Source organism: Oncorhynchus clarkii, chromosome 13, assembly GCF_045791955.1.
Source record: "Oncorhynchus clarkii lewisi isolate Uvic-CL-2024 chromosome 13, UVic_Ocla_1.0, whole genome shotgun sequence".
NCBI classification, from domain to species: Eukaryota; Metazoa; Chordata; class Actinopteri; order Salmoniformes; family Salmonidae; genus Oncorhynchus; species Oncorhynchus clarkii.
Window position 1 is genome coordinate 17,179,661 of NC_092159.1, and position 17,400 is coordinate 17,197,060.

The window sequence follows — 17,400 nt, forward strand, 5'->3', positions numbered from 1 at the left end:
CTTTGAGAGAGTGTGATGAATGGGTCTACTCCCACCGGGGTAAGGAGCAGCAGAGGTCAGAGCTGTGGGTGATTTCATTTCATTAGAATAGGCTGCAGGCTGATATCATACTGTTGCTATAGGGAATATATATCGAATGTAATGGTAATGTATCGTAACTGTTGTTTTCAGTGGGCCCTTGGGTTCAGGGATTTTGACGTACTGTCCATACTTGTCACAGTAAGTAATGACTGATGAAGTAATGAGATGATTTATGGGAGTGTGTGTGTGTATGGATGTGTGTGTGTGTGTGTGTGTGCGTGATGTGTGCGTATGTGAATATGTGTATATGTGTGTGTGACTCTGCATCTGTCCGTGCTGTGCTACAAGCTCTCACAGTCTCACGTCAAAATTACACATTCATCCATGTTTCTCAAACGTCAAATTTCGAAGTGTTCAAGGCATTAACTCTGAATGGTTAAGGTAAGGGTTAAGGTTTGGTATAGGCTTAAAACAAATAAACAAACAATTATATCGCTGGATTCGAACATGCAACGCTTGGTGCCCATCCGCCAACCCCATCAACAAAACTGAGACATACTTGAAGGTAACAGTGCTCATTGTTGCCCCTAGCGGTCGGGTTCCACGTCATCTCCCGACTTCCTCAGACATGGATGGACGTCAAATACTGACTTGTATCACGGGTGACCTGCCTGGTACCATGATGACTCACTCCTTCTCTTGTTCTCCCACAGAGGAGCATTGATCCGAGGCGCTGATGGCCAGATGAAGTTTATGGCCTCCCTTGTTCCCCCAGCCCCAGTCAACTGTGTGTGTGTGTGTGTGTGTGTGTGTGTGTGTGTGTGTGTGTGTGTGTGTGTGTGTGTGTGTGTGCGTGCGTGCGTATGGTTTATGGCGTCCTTCGCTCCGCAGCCACAGTCCCCGGCCTGATTGTCATTGCCCCGTCCACCGCCAACAGAGAGGAGATTAAGTCTCATCGCCATGACCCCGGAAAGATAAAACAGGTTCATTTTTCAGAACATCCCTCACAGAAAGAGAGGGAGGATGAGGAGGGAGGGAGAAAGAGAGGGAGAGAGAGCGAGAGGGAGAAAGATAGAGAGAACAGGGGTGAAATAGGGAGAGAGAGACCCTGAGAGAGATATATAGAGATAGCGATAGAGAGAGAAGTTGAGAGAGATAGGAACGGAGAAAGAGAGAGAATGTTTCCTCAAAACAGATGCCATTGCCTGACAAGCCTTAGTCATTCCTCTCTCTGTTCACGTAGTTCATTGTAGAGGTATTTTAGAACATATGTCGCTATCACGCTATGGAGCTACTGGCGTTATCCAGAGTTTGTCCCTACTGAAGCATATCCAATACACTCCAACTAAGTAATTTAAATTCATCATTTCCACTGTAAGGAAAACATTATGCGTGACACAGTGTGTTAACTGCATGTGCGCAACATACTGACGCTAGCAGGAAATTAGCCATCAGCACGCTACACTGACCTTGAGTGATTGATTGTTTCTTGCATTGGCCTCTGAGCCATCCACTCTTGACAGCATTTCCTTCACTCTCTAAAATACACATCTGGCAACATCTCTGAATGTTCTGAGCAGGGTTGTTAAGTTGGGACCTGCGTAACAAGGTAAGAAAGGCATAGCTCCGGTGCAGGATGGTCTGATCTGATGCAGGGCTGTTTCATAACAGGGCTTTTACATGGCGTGCCACTGTGTGAGCCTCTCGTTAGACCTTCCACTCGGCAGCATTGCAGGGGTATAAATCTTTGAAGGACTGCAGAGTGCGTCACACACACAGAACCGCCCAGCCCAATCCGGCCCGGCCCACAGGCACCGAGGCTGCAGGGAGAGAGGGGCTTACAGGGGGTCCATGGAGGCCCAAGGCCTGGGTGTTGGAAGGGTTTTGTGCGGGAGTGTGTGTGTGTGTGTGCTTGTGTGTGTGTGTGTGTGTGCGCTTGTGTGTGTGTACGCTTGTGTGTGTATGAGGTAGGTAGAGGAAGAGATACAAAGGTCAACACAGCAGACAATCTATAAAGGTGTCTCTCTACCATGACACTGGAGAGCAGACTACAGCCATAACCAAACGGTCAAGGTGGTTGTGCCCTTATTGTCTCAGCATCACTTCTTGACACAGAGATGTTCAGAGAATGGGCCTACTAATATAGTTATCTATTGCACATTCAACTTTTAATGAACAACCTAGGCTTTGATAGAATCCTTAACACATGTAACGCTAGATGAATCACAGAAGATGCTCACTTAAAGCTAAGAATAATTGATTCATCTAAAGTGAGATCCTGCATATTTCTTAGATTCATTTACCTAGCATGACCAAGAGTGGAAAACCACTTTCCATCATACCACTGTTAATCTTGTCTGAATAAGATTAGAATCTCATTAGTAAATGGGATGACATGTTTTCTTCATAGATGTATTAAACCTCGCTTGATTGGTCCATTACCACCCTAATGACTGCATTACCGCTTAAAAATGACTTTATAGTAGGAGCCACCCATTCGTTGATGTATGATGTCATTTGGCTTGGTTGAGATCTCCCGTGACTGAGTGCACATGGGAAACATTACTGTTAAAGGTTTGAGTTTGGGTCTAATGTGTTTCAGCACATCGGAAGTCAAATAGTTAGTGCAGTCCACTGGGCACACACTGGCTGAATCAACGTTGTTTCCACGTCATTTCAATGAAATTACAATGAACCGACGTTGAATAGACGTGGAATTGACGCCTGTGCCCAGTTTGGTATGCTCGCTCACTCCACGAGGCAAGTCGTTTAAAAGCCCATCAGAAAGACACAACAAGCCCAGAGATACGGTCCTAATAACGTCTAGTCTTTATTGGTGTGTGCCATACATCAGCAGTAAGGTACAGAGTCAGAGCATAGCCTATCAAACTACATTCAGATACTAAGCGTTGACATGTTTCCAGTTATTCAGTTCAGCATGGTAGCTGTTGCTCTTAACGCTAGAGGAAGATGGTTGAGAATAAAACATCCTAAACATAACCACACGTGTAGACGCACATGAATCCCGACTTCCACTTAAGTCCTATTTCCACTTGCGTTGATATCTATGGGAGGCTAAGTGGAGGTTAAACTTGAAGTGCAAGTCAGGATCCATTCAGTTAGAAAGCGGCTGGTGTTTTAAGGCATTTTGACAACACTCTATTCATTCCATGTTTTGTTTTGTATTATTTTTGTCGGTTTTTGGTTTTGCGTGGCAACGGGTATTCAAAAACAGCTCTATTTTGTACACGAAAAGTTGTTTTTGCCGCACATGCATTTTAGAAAAGTTTGGCAGTGCTGCAGTAGTAGTAGTGAGGTTTGTTGTAGAGGCTTGTTGCAAATGGTATTTAGACACCTGTGACCCTCTTGATTACGTTGAAGTCAGAGCTATTCTAAACTTAAACCTGTGGTTGTGTACAAGGCTACTTGTATCTGTACTTGTACTTGTACTCGTATTTGTACTTGTACTCGTATTTGTACTTGTACTCGTATTTGTACTTGTACTCGTATTTGTACTTGTACTTATATTTGTACTTGTACTTATATTTGTACTTGTACTTATATTTGTACTTGTCGATGTAGCTGTGCTTGTACATGCAGCCAGTTTTCCTTTGTAAGACATTTTACACTACACTACACTTTACATTGGAGCTCAAGAATTAAGGAAACGGTAGGCCAAACTTTCTGATTTTCCCAACCTGATTCCCCACTATGAGTTACCCCAGGAAACTGTCCACATATACAAACACATACAACTCCAGACACTCAGACACTTAGTAACGCAAGCCTCGTGTAAAACAACGGCAACCACATCTCCACCAATCAACAGCTTTCTGTAGTTTGTTGTACAATCAGTGGTTTCCATTCACAGGGTGAGTGAGGGCAGCCGGTCAGGGCTTAGAGGGCCGTGACAGACAGCCAGACAGACATAGATACAGAGGTAGCCTAGTTCCAGATTTGTTTGTGCTCTCTTGCCAACTCTCTGTCAATGAGAGACAATGAGCTGGCAACATAGCAGAAATAGACTGGCACTCAAGCTAAGATACAAAGGTAATAAGACAGAAGTAGTTGTGTTGAATCCTGGACAGTGCACAAGAAGGAAACAAAAGGGCTGCCTAGTGTCCTTACATACAGATTTCTATTGGTGAGATCATTCATGATCATTCACTACAGACATAATAACTCTGTCACGGCCGTATTTTTCAGAGTTCATGGTGCTTCAAAAGCCTCATGATCCGGTCCATTTTTCTGGACTTTTGGCTTGTTTTTGTTTACTTGTTTGTTTGGCTTGTTAGTTGTGGTGTTCCTAAGGCGTAGTGTCGTGATGTGGTACTGTTCGGAGGCTGGACGTCGCTGTTAATTCAAACGAGCTTCAGGAGTCCGCAATGGAACGTGGGAAATGGGGTTTATGCATACCATTCTGTCCGTCACACCCTATTGGACCATGTAGAAGCCCATGCATTCGTGCTAAAACGTCATTCGCTACCTACGCATTCTCTATTTGATTGATTGAGCCTGTCGTGAGAAAGATCATTTAAAGGTAGCTCACCTTCTCTCTCTCTCTCTCTCTGTGTTTCATTTCCTTTCTCCCTGTTTCTCAGAGTCCCACACCTCCTACTTTTCTTTCTACTTCTCCCATTGCCCCTTTTCTTGTAACCAGTCATGGCCTGCGCAAACTGATCGTCAGTACAAATGAGATCCCATCTAGATCGATACATAAGTGCCCTGAATATGACTCTCGTCATGACGGGCATCCTCATCATTAGCATAATCATCACACAAGAACCAAGCAGCGTGGCTGAGGACAATGTCAGCAGCGTGTGCCGAAGTCACATCCTGTCTAAATGATGGCATTCATCTCAAGTCTAACCTACTGGCCAACTAAGCACGTACAACCTCATGTTCTAAAACGAGTGTTGTGTACATGGCGATGTAAAGCACTGGCAATGAAGTGTGGAACCTAGCCTCCCATTGATTTCCGACTATACGTTATGAGCGTGTGAATATGAAGTATGGCCCTCTAACAACCTGTCACCATGCAAGCTTGAGATATGCTACATACATCATGCAAATAACAGCTTGATTATTAGCTAGTTTCACTTTCAGGCTGAGATTTCCGGCGGTCTATTCAAACAGCAATCAGCGCTTACACTAAAAGGGCATTATCATCATTTTCACAATTTCACTGAATTATTCCAACCTCGTAGTGTGTAAACATCTATAAAACACCGGAAAATCACGTTTCTGACTGGACTGGACCTTTGTAGAAGTTTGATTAATTGGCATCACGAGCAATCTTGGAGAGTAATTATGCGTTTGATGGAACCGTTGTTGGTTGAGTTCTGGTTCTGGAGCAGTTTAAACAGCTACGCGCTGTTGTCATACAGATTTGAGTGGACCAGGATCATAAGGCAGATGCTATTGACAGTGACGAGGCCAGGGTACGAACAAGCCTTTTAGATATAGTCTGATTTTGTTACTCGTGATGTTTTGTCTGAAAAAAATAAAGAGAGAATTTTATCTGCATTGCATTAAAACGCAAGAGTTCGCAATATTATCTGCGTTGTAGATAAGGCAAAAATGGCTCAGCAAGATCACAGATCTGGTTGTCTGCTGAGTTTGAATAACTGTGTGCTCCTTTAACAACTTGGTCGATCTCTAGCTCTCACCTCCGTACCATACAGGTGCTTCCCTTCATATTGTAGTATGTGGATGTAGTAGACGTGTTAACAACAGTTAACAAGCTGATATGTTTTGGATTTTTGTTTTCCGTGCACAAATTCAAACTCTCTCACACACACACACACCCCTCCCCCCATGGAATGTGTATAGAGAATATTATCATAGGCGGTGGCAGTAGCGCGTGATTATTTCTTGAACTGAATGACATCTATCACAGCTCGGTGCCAAACTAGCCTGGCGTCCCAAACTGATTTAGTTGTGTTTCACTGTTGTTTCTAGTGAGCGCAGCGTTCAGTCTGGTTAAACCAGGCTAGTGCCATACAATAGCACGAGCCCAAAGTGAGAGTAAACTGTTGGAAGTATTGTACTGAACTGTATGTTCCTATCACCACAATAACCTACGTGTCTCCTGATAGGGCCAGAAGTGTGCCTGTAACTACTTTGTTATTGTCATAGTAAGAGAGTAGAGTGGAGAGAAGTACAGTGATTGGTTGTTGGATAGTGGTAGGTTACACAGTAGTAGTAGTAGAGTCTAAACTATAACGGATTCCTCTCTGAGAATACCCCTGTGAAGGGGGGAGGGGGATGGGGAGTAGGAGGGAGGGGATGGAAGGTGTAAGGTTAAACCTAAGGGAAGGGGAGAGTCTAGTTTTTCTGGTTGGTGTCGCTGGACTCCTTCTGGTCTCCGTCGTTGGACCCCTTGCCAGACTTGCTCTGCCCATCCTCCTGGTCCTTTCCCTCGTCCTTCTTGGATCCTGCAGAGATGGTGGTGTACCTGGTGGTCTGGTTGTAGCTGCCCATGCTGGGCAAGTCCACGTCGCCGGAGGAGGTCATGTCGGAGGACCTCATGTTGGAGGACCTCATCCCGAAGGACCTCATCTCGGAGGACCTCATGTTCATGCTGGGGCTGGAGTAGGTGATGCCTGTGCTGATGCGAGTCTCTTCCCCTTCCAGGAGTTTCCTGAGGAGAGGGGGGGGCGGGTGTTTAGGGAGGGAGTGTGACGGAGGGAGGGAGGGGTGGGAGGAGAAGAAAGAAGGGACAGAGGGAAGAGGGAGAGGGAAAGGAAGGAAAGATGTAGAGATAGCGGGAGGGGAGGAAGGGAGAGAGAGGGGGTTTGGTTAAAACAGGTTAAAATATAAACGAGTCAGGTGACCAGCCCATGCTACCCCAGGAGAGTAATGCCAAGTCACCTCAAGGTGTGTGGCTAATGACTTCTAAATCTATGTCATTGATTGATCAGGATCTTTAAAGTGATGCTGATCACGTGTAGGTCATGCAGGTATTTAGGCATGACATTTTCAAGCTTAATAAATCTACTGTAACTATATGAAAGCTAGGATATTTTTATAATTTGTATGTTACAGTAATACATCATTGTGATGTTGTGATTACAAGGATGAGTGTTATGAATACAAGCTATGTAAAATGTATGCATGACTGTAAGTGTCTTTGGGTAAAAGCATCTGCTAAATTGCATATATTATATTATTATATATGATTATATTAAGTACCTGTATGCAGCAATTTCAATATCCAGCGCCATCTTGACATTCAGCAGGTCCTGGTACTCCCGCAGGTGACGAGCCATCTCGCTCTTAGTGGTCCTCAGGTCATTGTCCATCTCGGCCATGTTGTCCTGGTAACATATTGAAGTAGAAAACACATTTTGAAACAGTGGCAACCCTAAAAGTGATTTGTGTTGATATAGGCTATGTTTTAATATAGCCTACCTTTCTTCTGAGTGTTGGTGATGCCTGACTCAAGAGAATAACGATAACAATAAGACGTATAAATTCGATTTTAAATAACCAGAACCGGCCGCACTCCAAATAATATTTCATCACTATGTACAGAGACGCACTAACGCCAAATAAAATACGGTCATAAGAGAGCAGTCAATGGGTTTCTCAGTTACTAAGTACAACACAAAGCAGTTACAATGAGAGGCGCGTGCGTATTTTAAAATTAGAACAATGGTTTTCAACTTCCAAACTCAAAAAGAGCTAAAATACGCTTTCAAACGCAGCTCGATAACCGGTGACAGAGCGTTTTATCACGCCACCGGAATAGTTTCAGCACCATGGAGAGTGAACAGCTCCTGCTGTCATCTCAACACTTTTATTTTACAACTCTCGTGTTGTGCATTTTAGTAAAACAATTGAATAGCTCTGAAATAATGTTAAATAAAGCTAAATTCCCCACTTTTATTAGAACAGAAATTGTGATTTTGTTTTAATCAGAATTATACATTTTTTTGCACATGGTTAAATGCAACATCTTTCCAAACGAAACATTTATTTATCTCTTGCTTTATCCTGGATATGTTTGTAAACAAACTGCAAGAAAGATAAGCTCACATTTGAGCTTTTAAGTGTATTTAAAGTAAACAAATAATGTCTTACCTGGTACTGGCCAATCTCCTGGTTGTGCCTCTCCTCCATCTCGTTGAGCTGCCTTTCCAGGGACTCGTTGGTTCCCCTCAGGCTCTCAATCTCGATGGTCTTGGACTGGAGCTGCCTCCGGAACTCGTTGAGTTCCTCCCGGCTGGCGCGCATCGCCTCCTGGCTACGGGTGGCCTGCTCATTGAGGTCAACGAACTTCGACTTGTACCACTCCTCGGCGGACTGGAGGTTCTTTGAGGCCATGGACTCGTACTGGCCTCGAATCTCCTTCAGGGCAGAGGTGAGGTCAGGTTTGGAGACCTCCATCTCCACGGACACCTGGGCGGCTTGGATCATGTTCATAAGCTCGGCCACCTCCTCCTCGTGCACCTTCCTCATGAAGTTGATCTCGTCGAGGAGCGATTCTACCTTCTTCTCCAGGTCTAAACGCACCATGGTGGCGTCGTCCACGTCCTTCTTGAACGCCTTGAGGGTCTGCTCGGCTTCCTCCCGCAGGCGGTACTCGTCATCGTATTTGCCGCGGAGCTTCTGCAGGTCCTCCTCAATGTTGTCACGCTCGATGAGGATCTGGGACTTCTCGCCGTTCACCTCATCGAGCTGGGAGCGCAGCTCGCGGATCTCCTGCTGGTACAGGTCCGCCAAGCGCGAGGGCTCCGTCTGCCTCTGACGCAGGGTCACCAGCTCGGTCTCGAGCACCTTGTTCTGCTGTTCCAAGTTGCGAACCTTGTCGATGAACATGGCAAAGCGGTCATTGAGCCCCATCATCTGCTCCTTCTCGTTGGTGCGGATGATTTTGAACTCATTGTTGAGCACCGTGCTCTGGGCGAAATCCAAGTTCTCCATCGGCATGGGCATCTGCGAGTAGGACCGGCCAGAGGACCTCTTCTGGTGGAAAGAGGAGCCCAGGTTAGAGCCCATGCTCCGGGACTGAGAGTGGGACCGGTAACCGCCGCTGCGTAAAGAGGCATTGCTCATCCGGGATGGAGAGCTGGAGTATCGGGGAGACTCCCCGAACATCTTTCGGTAGGAAGAAGCGGAATTGAAGTCAGATCCGTAGCTCATCTTGGCGAGTGATGAAAGGGAGCAGAGCAGGAGGCGCGTCTCCTTTTTATAGGGGGACCTCCCAACGATCAATAATTAAACCCGGCTGATGGCAACCTCTAGCCTGCCCAACTGGCCACTGCAGATTTACCAGGTAAAACAACCTCTCATCAAATACCTTAAATATACCGAGTCATTGATTATAAGCACTTTCAAATGGTTAATAACCACATTTATATTTGTGATTAAACTCACATCTAAAAGGAGCCGCACCTATTTTGGACGCTAGAGTCGGTAGATGGAACTGTCCGTTTTGGCGCAGTGCTGATTTCAGCAAGAAATACTGTATCTCGTTTTAGCCACTCACCTCTGAGGAGACTGGACACATTGTACTAAACTATATTTAATGTTGTTCTAAACCTATGTAGTTTTCATTCTCAATACTATTGGACTTAGGATACGTTTTAGGCTACCTAACACATTTATTCTGTAGCCTAAAACCGGTAGTAATGCTGAAATGTATATTATTTTAGAAGGTGAACCTGAATAGTTACTTACTGCCTTTTGTGAGCTACTCCTCCCATTACTGAAAGTAATACATGTCCTTCTACTTAATTTGAAACTACAATTTTGAACCATGAACTATGAAGCGTCTTGTCTCTAAGTCAATAGGCATCAGATATTGTCATGCAGAGAATCCTGCACATTTCTGACACATGGCTAGATTTAGTTTGTAAATATCCCTGTATCATCCTTAGTCATCATGCAGATTTCCAAAATCAGACCTCTCTCCACACCTCCCATGGAAATAGTTGTGTGACGCTGCCCTCTGTTGACGCAACTCATACTGCACGGCACCAGAGTTTTGGATGGGACAGAGGCAGCTAAATACAAGGCTAGGTGCATATGGTTAGATGGATGGATGGATGTAGACAGTGTTGGGTTTATATAGCCTCTTTTTACAAATTGCTTTAGCAGACATTTATATCTTTAAATATGACATGAGATGGATGATAGACAGATTCTAATGCCCAGTGGGCAGATTATTCACCGATCTACTATTGGGTCAATCATACGCTATGGCATTGTTACTGTACATGGATGGTTTGGTCACCTGATGGTGCAGTTCACTGTTACATGGTTTGGTCACCTGATGGTGTAGCTCACTGTTACATGGTTTGGTCACCTGACGGTGTAGCTCACTGTTACATGGTTTGGTCACCTGATGGTGCAGCTCACTGTCACATGATTTGATAACCTGATGGTGCAGCTCACTGTCACATGGTTTGGTAACCTGACGGTGCAGTTCACTGTTACATGGTTTGGTAACCTGACGGTGCAGCTCAAAGCCCAAATCTTGAGACTGACTAAGACAGCAGGGAAGATTATAGGCATGAAACTTCCCTCCTCTCTCCTGGACAGGGTCATATCGGACTCCACACATGCACTGAACACAGAGTTCCAGCTGATGCCAACGGGGAGGTGTTATAGGGTGCCTAGATGCAGGCTGAACAGATATAAACAGTACTTTGTCCCCCTGTCATTAAAACTGCTAAACAGCAGCAGAGACACAGAGGTAGATTAGGGAGACAGCAATAACAGACTGGAGCCTGGCCCTTAGACCTTCATCATGTGGAACTGCCACCTAGTCACATCCTTGTTTGCAGTGAAACTTGTGAAATTACGAAATCACAATTGTATTTGTATTCGAAATACATTTAGTGAATGAAAGGAATTGCAACAGTAGTCTCATTGATGGCCCATTGATGATATCAGAATTGTATTCAGCCTAAAAACATCACATTTCAATAATGCAATTTATGTCCCTCCCCCTTACAGCAGAAAAACACCGCCCACTGCCTCCGTAACAATCCACTGTCAGTAGAGAGCTTTTTCAAGAAATTGCGAAAGAATCATATCTCCACGGACTGTGTATGCATAACGTATCTACTTGTTCTTCTGCGAGTGCATTTCAGATACTTTTTTCGATTTTGTTGCACGTTGATCGTGTATGAAGCGCATGTTCAGATTATCAAACGGTGCAGTTGTTGCTTTATCGAGGAATACAGAGGTGAGTGTATGGAAAATCGGTCACAGAACACTCGTTTTTGTTCTATTCTACAATAGACAGTCTGCCACTTTGGCTTTTCCGTGAAGGGGGAGCAGATGTGAATGGTTGTTTTGTAACCTGCTAGCTAGCATAATGCTAATAAATGCGACAAAATAGTTCAATTGTGCCTTAGCTAACGTCCATTTTGTAAATTGCTTAACGTTAGTATTTAATGCTAAACTTCCTAATCAGCTGTTAGCTGACAAGGTAGCTATAACTAGCTACATTACTAGCTAACCCCCTTGGCGACCTGCAAGCAAAGAAAAGGGGATTTGACCGAGACCATTGTTTGTGCTGGCAAGATAAGCGCATAATGACAAGCCCTGCGCGAGCTGAGCCTATAATTAAAAGGTAACAACAGGATATATGCAGGCTAACAATTAGCTAAACCTAGTTATTAAAGATGCAATATGTCACTTTTTTTGGGCGACCCAACCAAATTCACAGAAATACAGATTATAGATCTTTCATTATTATTGAAAGCAAGTCTAAGAAGCGGCAGATCTGTTCTATGTGCGCGTTTTCTATGCTTCCCGTTCTTAAGTTTCGGTTTTGTATACCAGCTTCAAACAGCTGAAAATACAATATTTTTGTTTATGGAAAATATAGTAGATTGTACAATGATTCTCTATACCATGACTGGTTGTTTTGTCACAAACTGAACACAGGTGAAATATTAGCAAGTGATTTATGCATATTGCACCTTTTAAAGCACATACCTAACTACTTCATTTAAAATGTGACCTAACTAACTTATCACTTTTTTGTTGGCCACAAAATTGCTGTTAGCTACCATGCTAGCTAGCGTAGCTCAGCTGATTATTGCTTGCTACTCAAATGGAGTAGTTACTGCTAGTTTACTTGACTTTCTTTTTTTTTTACCCTGTGTTGATTTGCCCATTCGCAAACGTAAAAATGTGTTAGCTGCTACATAACGTTAGCTATCTGTTTTTTTTTAATCAAAAACATATCTGGCATGGTGCATCAACAGCCAATCAGGCATTGATTGGTCTGACAAGGCAGGTCCAGTGTTCCATGTAGGACCTTGGACCAAGTCTGAACACTATCATTTTCTATTGAGGATAGAAATATTAACTTGTCTTTGATTGTATAGCCCATTACAAAATGTTAAATAAAGCTATACTCTGCATATCTTCACTGGTTTGTCTAGGAGCATAAGGCTGGAACAAGGGCTGTCCTTGGCCTCCTTAGGCAACTTGCTCAGTTGAGTAGTTCACACTGTGATGTCACTTTGACTGAACCCAGTTTCAGAGCATCTCATCAAGTTTCACTTTTCCCTAGCACAGCTGCGAGTGAGGAAACTCAAGGTTGCTGGGGATGTCTTTCCCTCACCCTTAGCCAGCAGATCTGCCCCCCTTGCTTACAGCTGCACTAGGGTTTGACAGCATTCCTGTGTATATGAAGACACCGTGGAGCCGGCGCGAGGTATTGCTCAGAAAACGTACCTCATTCCAAGGATGAGAAATGTGTTCGAATTGTCCCAATATGCCAACTGTTACACCGAGGAGATTGAACGAGTGTTTGTTTTTTACCAGTCGTTGAATCTTCTCAGTGTAACAGTTGGGATAACGGCACAATTCGAAGTACAACGCATTTCTCATCCCTGGATTGAGGTACGTTTCCCGAGCCTTACCTCACGCCGGCACGTGAGAACCCTCTAGTGCTGCTGTAAGCAAGGTCAGATCTGCTGGCTATCTCGCCCTTCAACCCCTCAAGGTTTTCTGGCTTGTTTGTGTATTGTGTCATTTGCGAGTTGTGTGACAAAGAAAAGCTGACCTCAGCTTTTTCTCCTGCCCCCTTCCCTAGTGTCCTGGGAGATAGAGAAGGCAGTTAATGTAAAAAAAAAAAAAAAAACGGGTCATTCTCTGGAGAGACAGCTAAAAACATAAATCTTTCCCCTGAGAATTTTACGCTGATAAACACTGAACAGATGTGCTGGCACGGAAGGCTCTTTTCGTTTCTGTTTTTATCATTAAAAAAAAGAAGAATAATGTGTTACGCCTACCATGCAACTCAATTTCCTTTCACGTGTGCTCGATTTAATCTAATCTAACCTGCCCTAGCTCTTTGTCCCTCAGACTGAGTAGCCCAGAAGAAGTGACTCCTTTGATTTCGCCCACCTTGGTGGCCGACCGTTTTTCATTAGTCAGGATGAGGACAGTAATTAGTCTTCCATTCGTCCCCTGTTCCTCTAACTCATTTCCGAGTCTTGCATAGAAATGGCCTGCAAAGTGTGAACATTGACAACACACGCTGTTCAATTTCTTTAGTCGTCAAGAGTGACTCAAACTAGGGATGTGTCCCAAGCGGCACCCTGTACACTATGTATGGAATAGGGTGCCATTTGGCACACAGACTTGGCCTAGTGTAGTTTAGGGATTAGATAAGATTATTGTGGTTCTTTTTGTTCTGTCATTGACATAACAAACAGCTGGTGTGACTGGAGGACTAGGTTCTCCCCGCCCGGCAGTTCTCCCCGCCTTAGAACTACATAATTAGTCCAAATGCAGCTGTTTTTCAGGCAGTGGCTTGCAACTGTGGCTCGTTCGTACAGGTTTCGCAGAGCGAGTGTAGTGAACTCTTTGAGAGTTCATACTCCTCCTGTTTGAAGATTTCAGAGATATTTGACGCTAAATAGATCATCCTATATAATGTTCAGTTAGGCCTATGCTCAAAGCGCAAGAAGAGGAAACTGCAGAATCATGTCAAGGTGAATTTTTCTTTTTTTCTCCCCCTCTAGATTGACTTTCAGAGGATTTTAAAGGTATAAATATGACCACTTCATGGAGCGACAGACTGCAGAACTATGCAGACCTTCCAGCCAACATGGACGGGCTGGCCATGAAGAAGTACCGCAGAGAGGCTTACCATAGGTATGTATGGATGGACACTGTCAGTGACATATTAGTTACCCACAGTTATTGATACTGTCAGGGGTGACATGTTCCCATAGGTATGTATGTACAGTACCAGTCAAAAGTTTGGACACCTACTCATTCAAGGGTTTTTCTTTATTTGGACTATTTTCTACATTGTAGAATAATAGTGAAGACATCAAAACTATGAAATAACACATGGAATCATGTAGTAACCAAAAAAAGTGTATTTAAACACTCTTGGTATTCTCTCAACCAGCTTCACTTGGTTTGCTTTTCCAACAGTCTTGAAGGAGTTCCCACATATGCTGAGAACTTGTTTGCTGCTTTTCCTTCACTCTGCGCTCCAACTAATTTCAAACCATCTTAATTGGGTTGAGGTAGGGTGATTGTGGAGGCCAGGTCATCTGATGCAGCACTCCCATCACTCTCCTTCTTGGTCAAATTGCTCTTACACAGCCTAGAGGTGTGTTGGGTCATTTTCCTGTTGAAAACAAATGATAGGCCCATTAAGCACAAATCTGATGGGATGGCGTATCGCTGCAGAATACTGTGGTAGCCATGCTGGTTAAGTGTGCCTTAAATTCTAAATAATTCACTGACAGTGTCACCAGAAAAGCACCATCACACCTCCATGCTTCACGATGGGAACCACACATGCAGAGATCATCCATTCACTTACTCTGCATCTCACAAAGACACGGCGGTTGGAAGCAAGAATCTCACATTTGGACTCATCAGACCAGGACAGATTTCCACCGGTCTAATGTCCATTGTTCGTGTTTCTTGGCCCAAGCAAGTCTCTTCTTCTTATTGGTGTCTTTAGTAGTGGTTTCTTTGCTGCAATTCGACCATCTCCTCTGAACAGTTGATGTTGAGATGTGTCTACTTGAACTCTGTGAAGCATTTATTTGCGCTGCAATCTGAGGCTGGTAACTCTAATGAACTTATCCTCTGCATCAGAGGTAACTCTGGGTCTTCCTTTCCTGTGGCGGTCCTCATGAGAGTCAGTTTCATCATAGTGCTTGATGGTTTTTGCGACTGCACTTGAAGAAACTTTAAAAGTTCTTGAAATGTTCAGCGTTGACTGACCTTCATGTCTTAAAGTAATGAAACATTGTCGTTTCTCTTTGCTTATTTGAGCTGTTCTCGCCATAATATGGACTTGGTCTTTTACCAAATAGGTTTACCTTTGGTATACCACCCCTACCTTGGACCGCAGAGTGAAGGAAAAGCAGCAAACAAGTTCTCAGCACATGTGGGAACTCCTTCAAGACTGTTGGAAAAGCAAACCAGGTAATGCTGGTTGAGAGAAGTAGTAACCAAAATAAGTGTTAAACGCATGATTCCACGTGTTATTTCATAGTTGTAATGTCTTCACTATTATTCTACAATGTAGAAAATAGTAAACATAAAGAAAAACCCTTGAATGAGTATGTGTGTCCAAATTTATGACTGCTACTATATGTATGGATGGATGCACACTGGGAAGATAGCCTAGCGGTTAAGAGCTGTGGGCCAGGAGCCGATAGGTTGTTGGTTCGAATCCCCAAGCTGACTAGGTGAAAAATCTGTTGATATGCCCTTGAGCAAGGCACTTACTTGTGCCTGTAAGTCACAGTGGATAAGAGCGTCTGCTAAATGACTAACATGTAAATGATGTATAATAAGGTTAAGTTATATTAAGCTACTATACTGTATGTAGCAGGTATTGTGTGTCACTGTTTTCTTTAGTCATTAGTCTACTTCAGATAATTACAGCAGCAACATATGACAGGACGCTATGATACTACTTGGCTGTAAATGTGTTAACCCAACCCTCTGTTTGCAAATGTCTTTCAACTTTGGGTAAACACATTTCCACTTTTCACATTTCCTAATTCTCAGTTCACACCGTCATAACCACTCAGTATGTCTTGATAAATGGCTGTGGATTTGAATGTGGTGTAGTTGTAGGTTATTCTTTGGTCAAATATCTTGTGACAACCTGTCAGCCATGTAGCGTATATTACAGAGTCCGTGTGTACTAGTTTGTTTTACACCCGTTCAGTTCTGAAGTCTCTGTGGTTTTAATCTAACACTTCCTGTCTGAAGCGTCTTCCTCGGAACCTCATAACCGTTATACCAACATCCTGTTCGACTGAAACACGTGTATTTTCTCAATACTGACATGTAATTTGTGATGTGTGTGTGTGTGTGTGTGTGTGTGTGTGTTAGAGGTGGGCGATATGGAAAAAAAATCCATATTGCGATAAATTTCCTGAATTTAGGCGAGAACAATAAGTTTACAACATGAATGTACACCACAGGTTTTTAAAATTATCCTTTAAACCTCTAGTACCTGTTTGATGGTTGTAGCCATCAATTGTCATTAACAAACTTATTTCATTTCAAACTTCACATTCCTCTACTATAGGCTACTTATCGTAATGAAAGATATCTGCAAAATGTCTGTCGATAATTTTCGGTTCATCATCCCAGCTCTAGTGTGTGTGACTGTGTGTGTGGTTCTACACTAGCTGCGTGCAGCGGTCAAATAACCTCTCTCTATGTCCTAACTCGATAAACTAGTCCTCTAATTCGTTAAATATAGGCTAAAGTGGTGCCCAGCCGTAAAATAGGTTACAATGGTTTGACAGTCACTTACTTTTATAACTGAAAATGGGGACCCTAAAATAGATGAGCCCTAAATGCATTTTATCTCATGACAGGAAAGAAGCCTTTGGCCGTGCATGCTGGTTAGCTGGCCTTAACGGTAGACAATGGCAGTGGGCAGGAATGCCGGCTCCACGTGAGTGAGATAAACAGCCGCTTGTGCAACGTTTAACTTCATCAAAGAGACGTTGTGTGTGTGTGCGCGTGCGGCTTAATTGCATTTATTTCATACGGTTACATAACCTATGGACATTACAGCGCCACTAAAGCTGTCACTTTTCTGTCACTGTGTCACTGTTGGGTCTATCTGCGTTCAGTGACACTCTGGCATCTGTAAGGAAGTCTGTAAGCGAAGCCCCTCACGACAACAGCATTGAACTGTTACTACCTGGTTGTTTTGAGGGGTTGATACATTTTATGTACTTCTAACAACACTTTTTTTTGTTGAAATGTCAGGCTTAGTTTAACAAGCTTTGCAGATAAAAAAAATAACATCAGCAACCTTTACAGAAAGTTATCTTTGCTGAGAGGTTGATGAAACCATACAATGAAACAATCCACTCAGTCAGTAAGGCGAACACCATTTGTTAG

At 43.5% G+C, this 17,400-nt stretch overlaps 2 protein-coding genes across 4 annotated transcripts in view; one reads left to right on the forward strand and one right to left on the reverse strand.

Moving 5' to 3' along the window:
- Positions 1-6,234: 6,234 nt before the first annotated feature.
- Positions 6,235-9,169, reverse strand: LOC139424525 (alpha-internexin-like). Its single transcript, XM_071176452.1, has 3 exons — positions 8,107-9,169; positions 7,216-7,340; positions 6,235-6,664 (listed from the first exon to the last, which is right to left on the reverse strand). The coding sequence occupies exons 1-3, from the start codon at positions 9,166-9,168 to the stop codon at positions 6,349-6,351; spliced, it is 1,503 nt and encodes a 500-aa protein (XP_071032553.1). The 5' UTR covers position 9,169; the 3' UTR covers positions 6,235-6,348.
- A 1,815-nt stretch (positions 9,170-10,984) lies between these two features.
- Positions 10,985-17,400, forward strand: part of LOC139424524 (cytosolic purine 5'-nucleotidase-like) — a 32,974-nt gene continuing 26,558 nt past the window's right edge. The window contains exons 1-2 of one of the 3 annotated variants that reach the window (XR_011635951.1): positions 10,985-11,218; positions 14,019-14,151. Coding sequence is in view for 2 of the 3 variants with exons in the window: in XM_071176450.1 (XP_071032551.1) it covers positions 14,051-14,151 (101 nt within the window). In the remaining variant the exon portion in view is untranslated. Of the gene's footprint in view, positions 11,219-14,018; positions 14,152-16,865; positions 16,946-17,400 lie in introns of those variants that run through there. The other 2 variants (XM_071176450.1, XM_071176451.1) reach the window with 2 other exon arrangements.

Coding starts and splice junctions, on each gene's coding strand:
- LOC139424525 (XM_071176452.1), bottom strand. CDS start 9,168: ATGAGCTACGGATCTGACTTCAATTCCGCTTCTTCCTACCGAAAGATG. Junction 7,341..8,106: donor AGGAGATTGGCCAGTACCAG/GTAAGACATTAT, acceptor ATATGTTACCAG/GACAACATGGCCGAGATGGA. Junction 6,665..7,215: donor ATTGAAATTGCTGCATACAG/GTACTTAATATA, acceptor CCCTCTCCTCAG/GAAACTCCTGGAAGGGGAAG.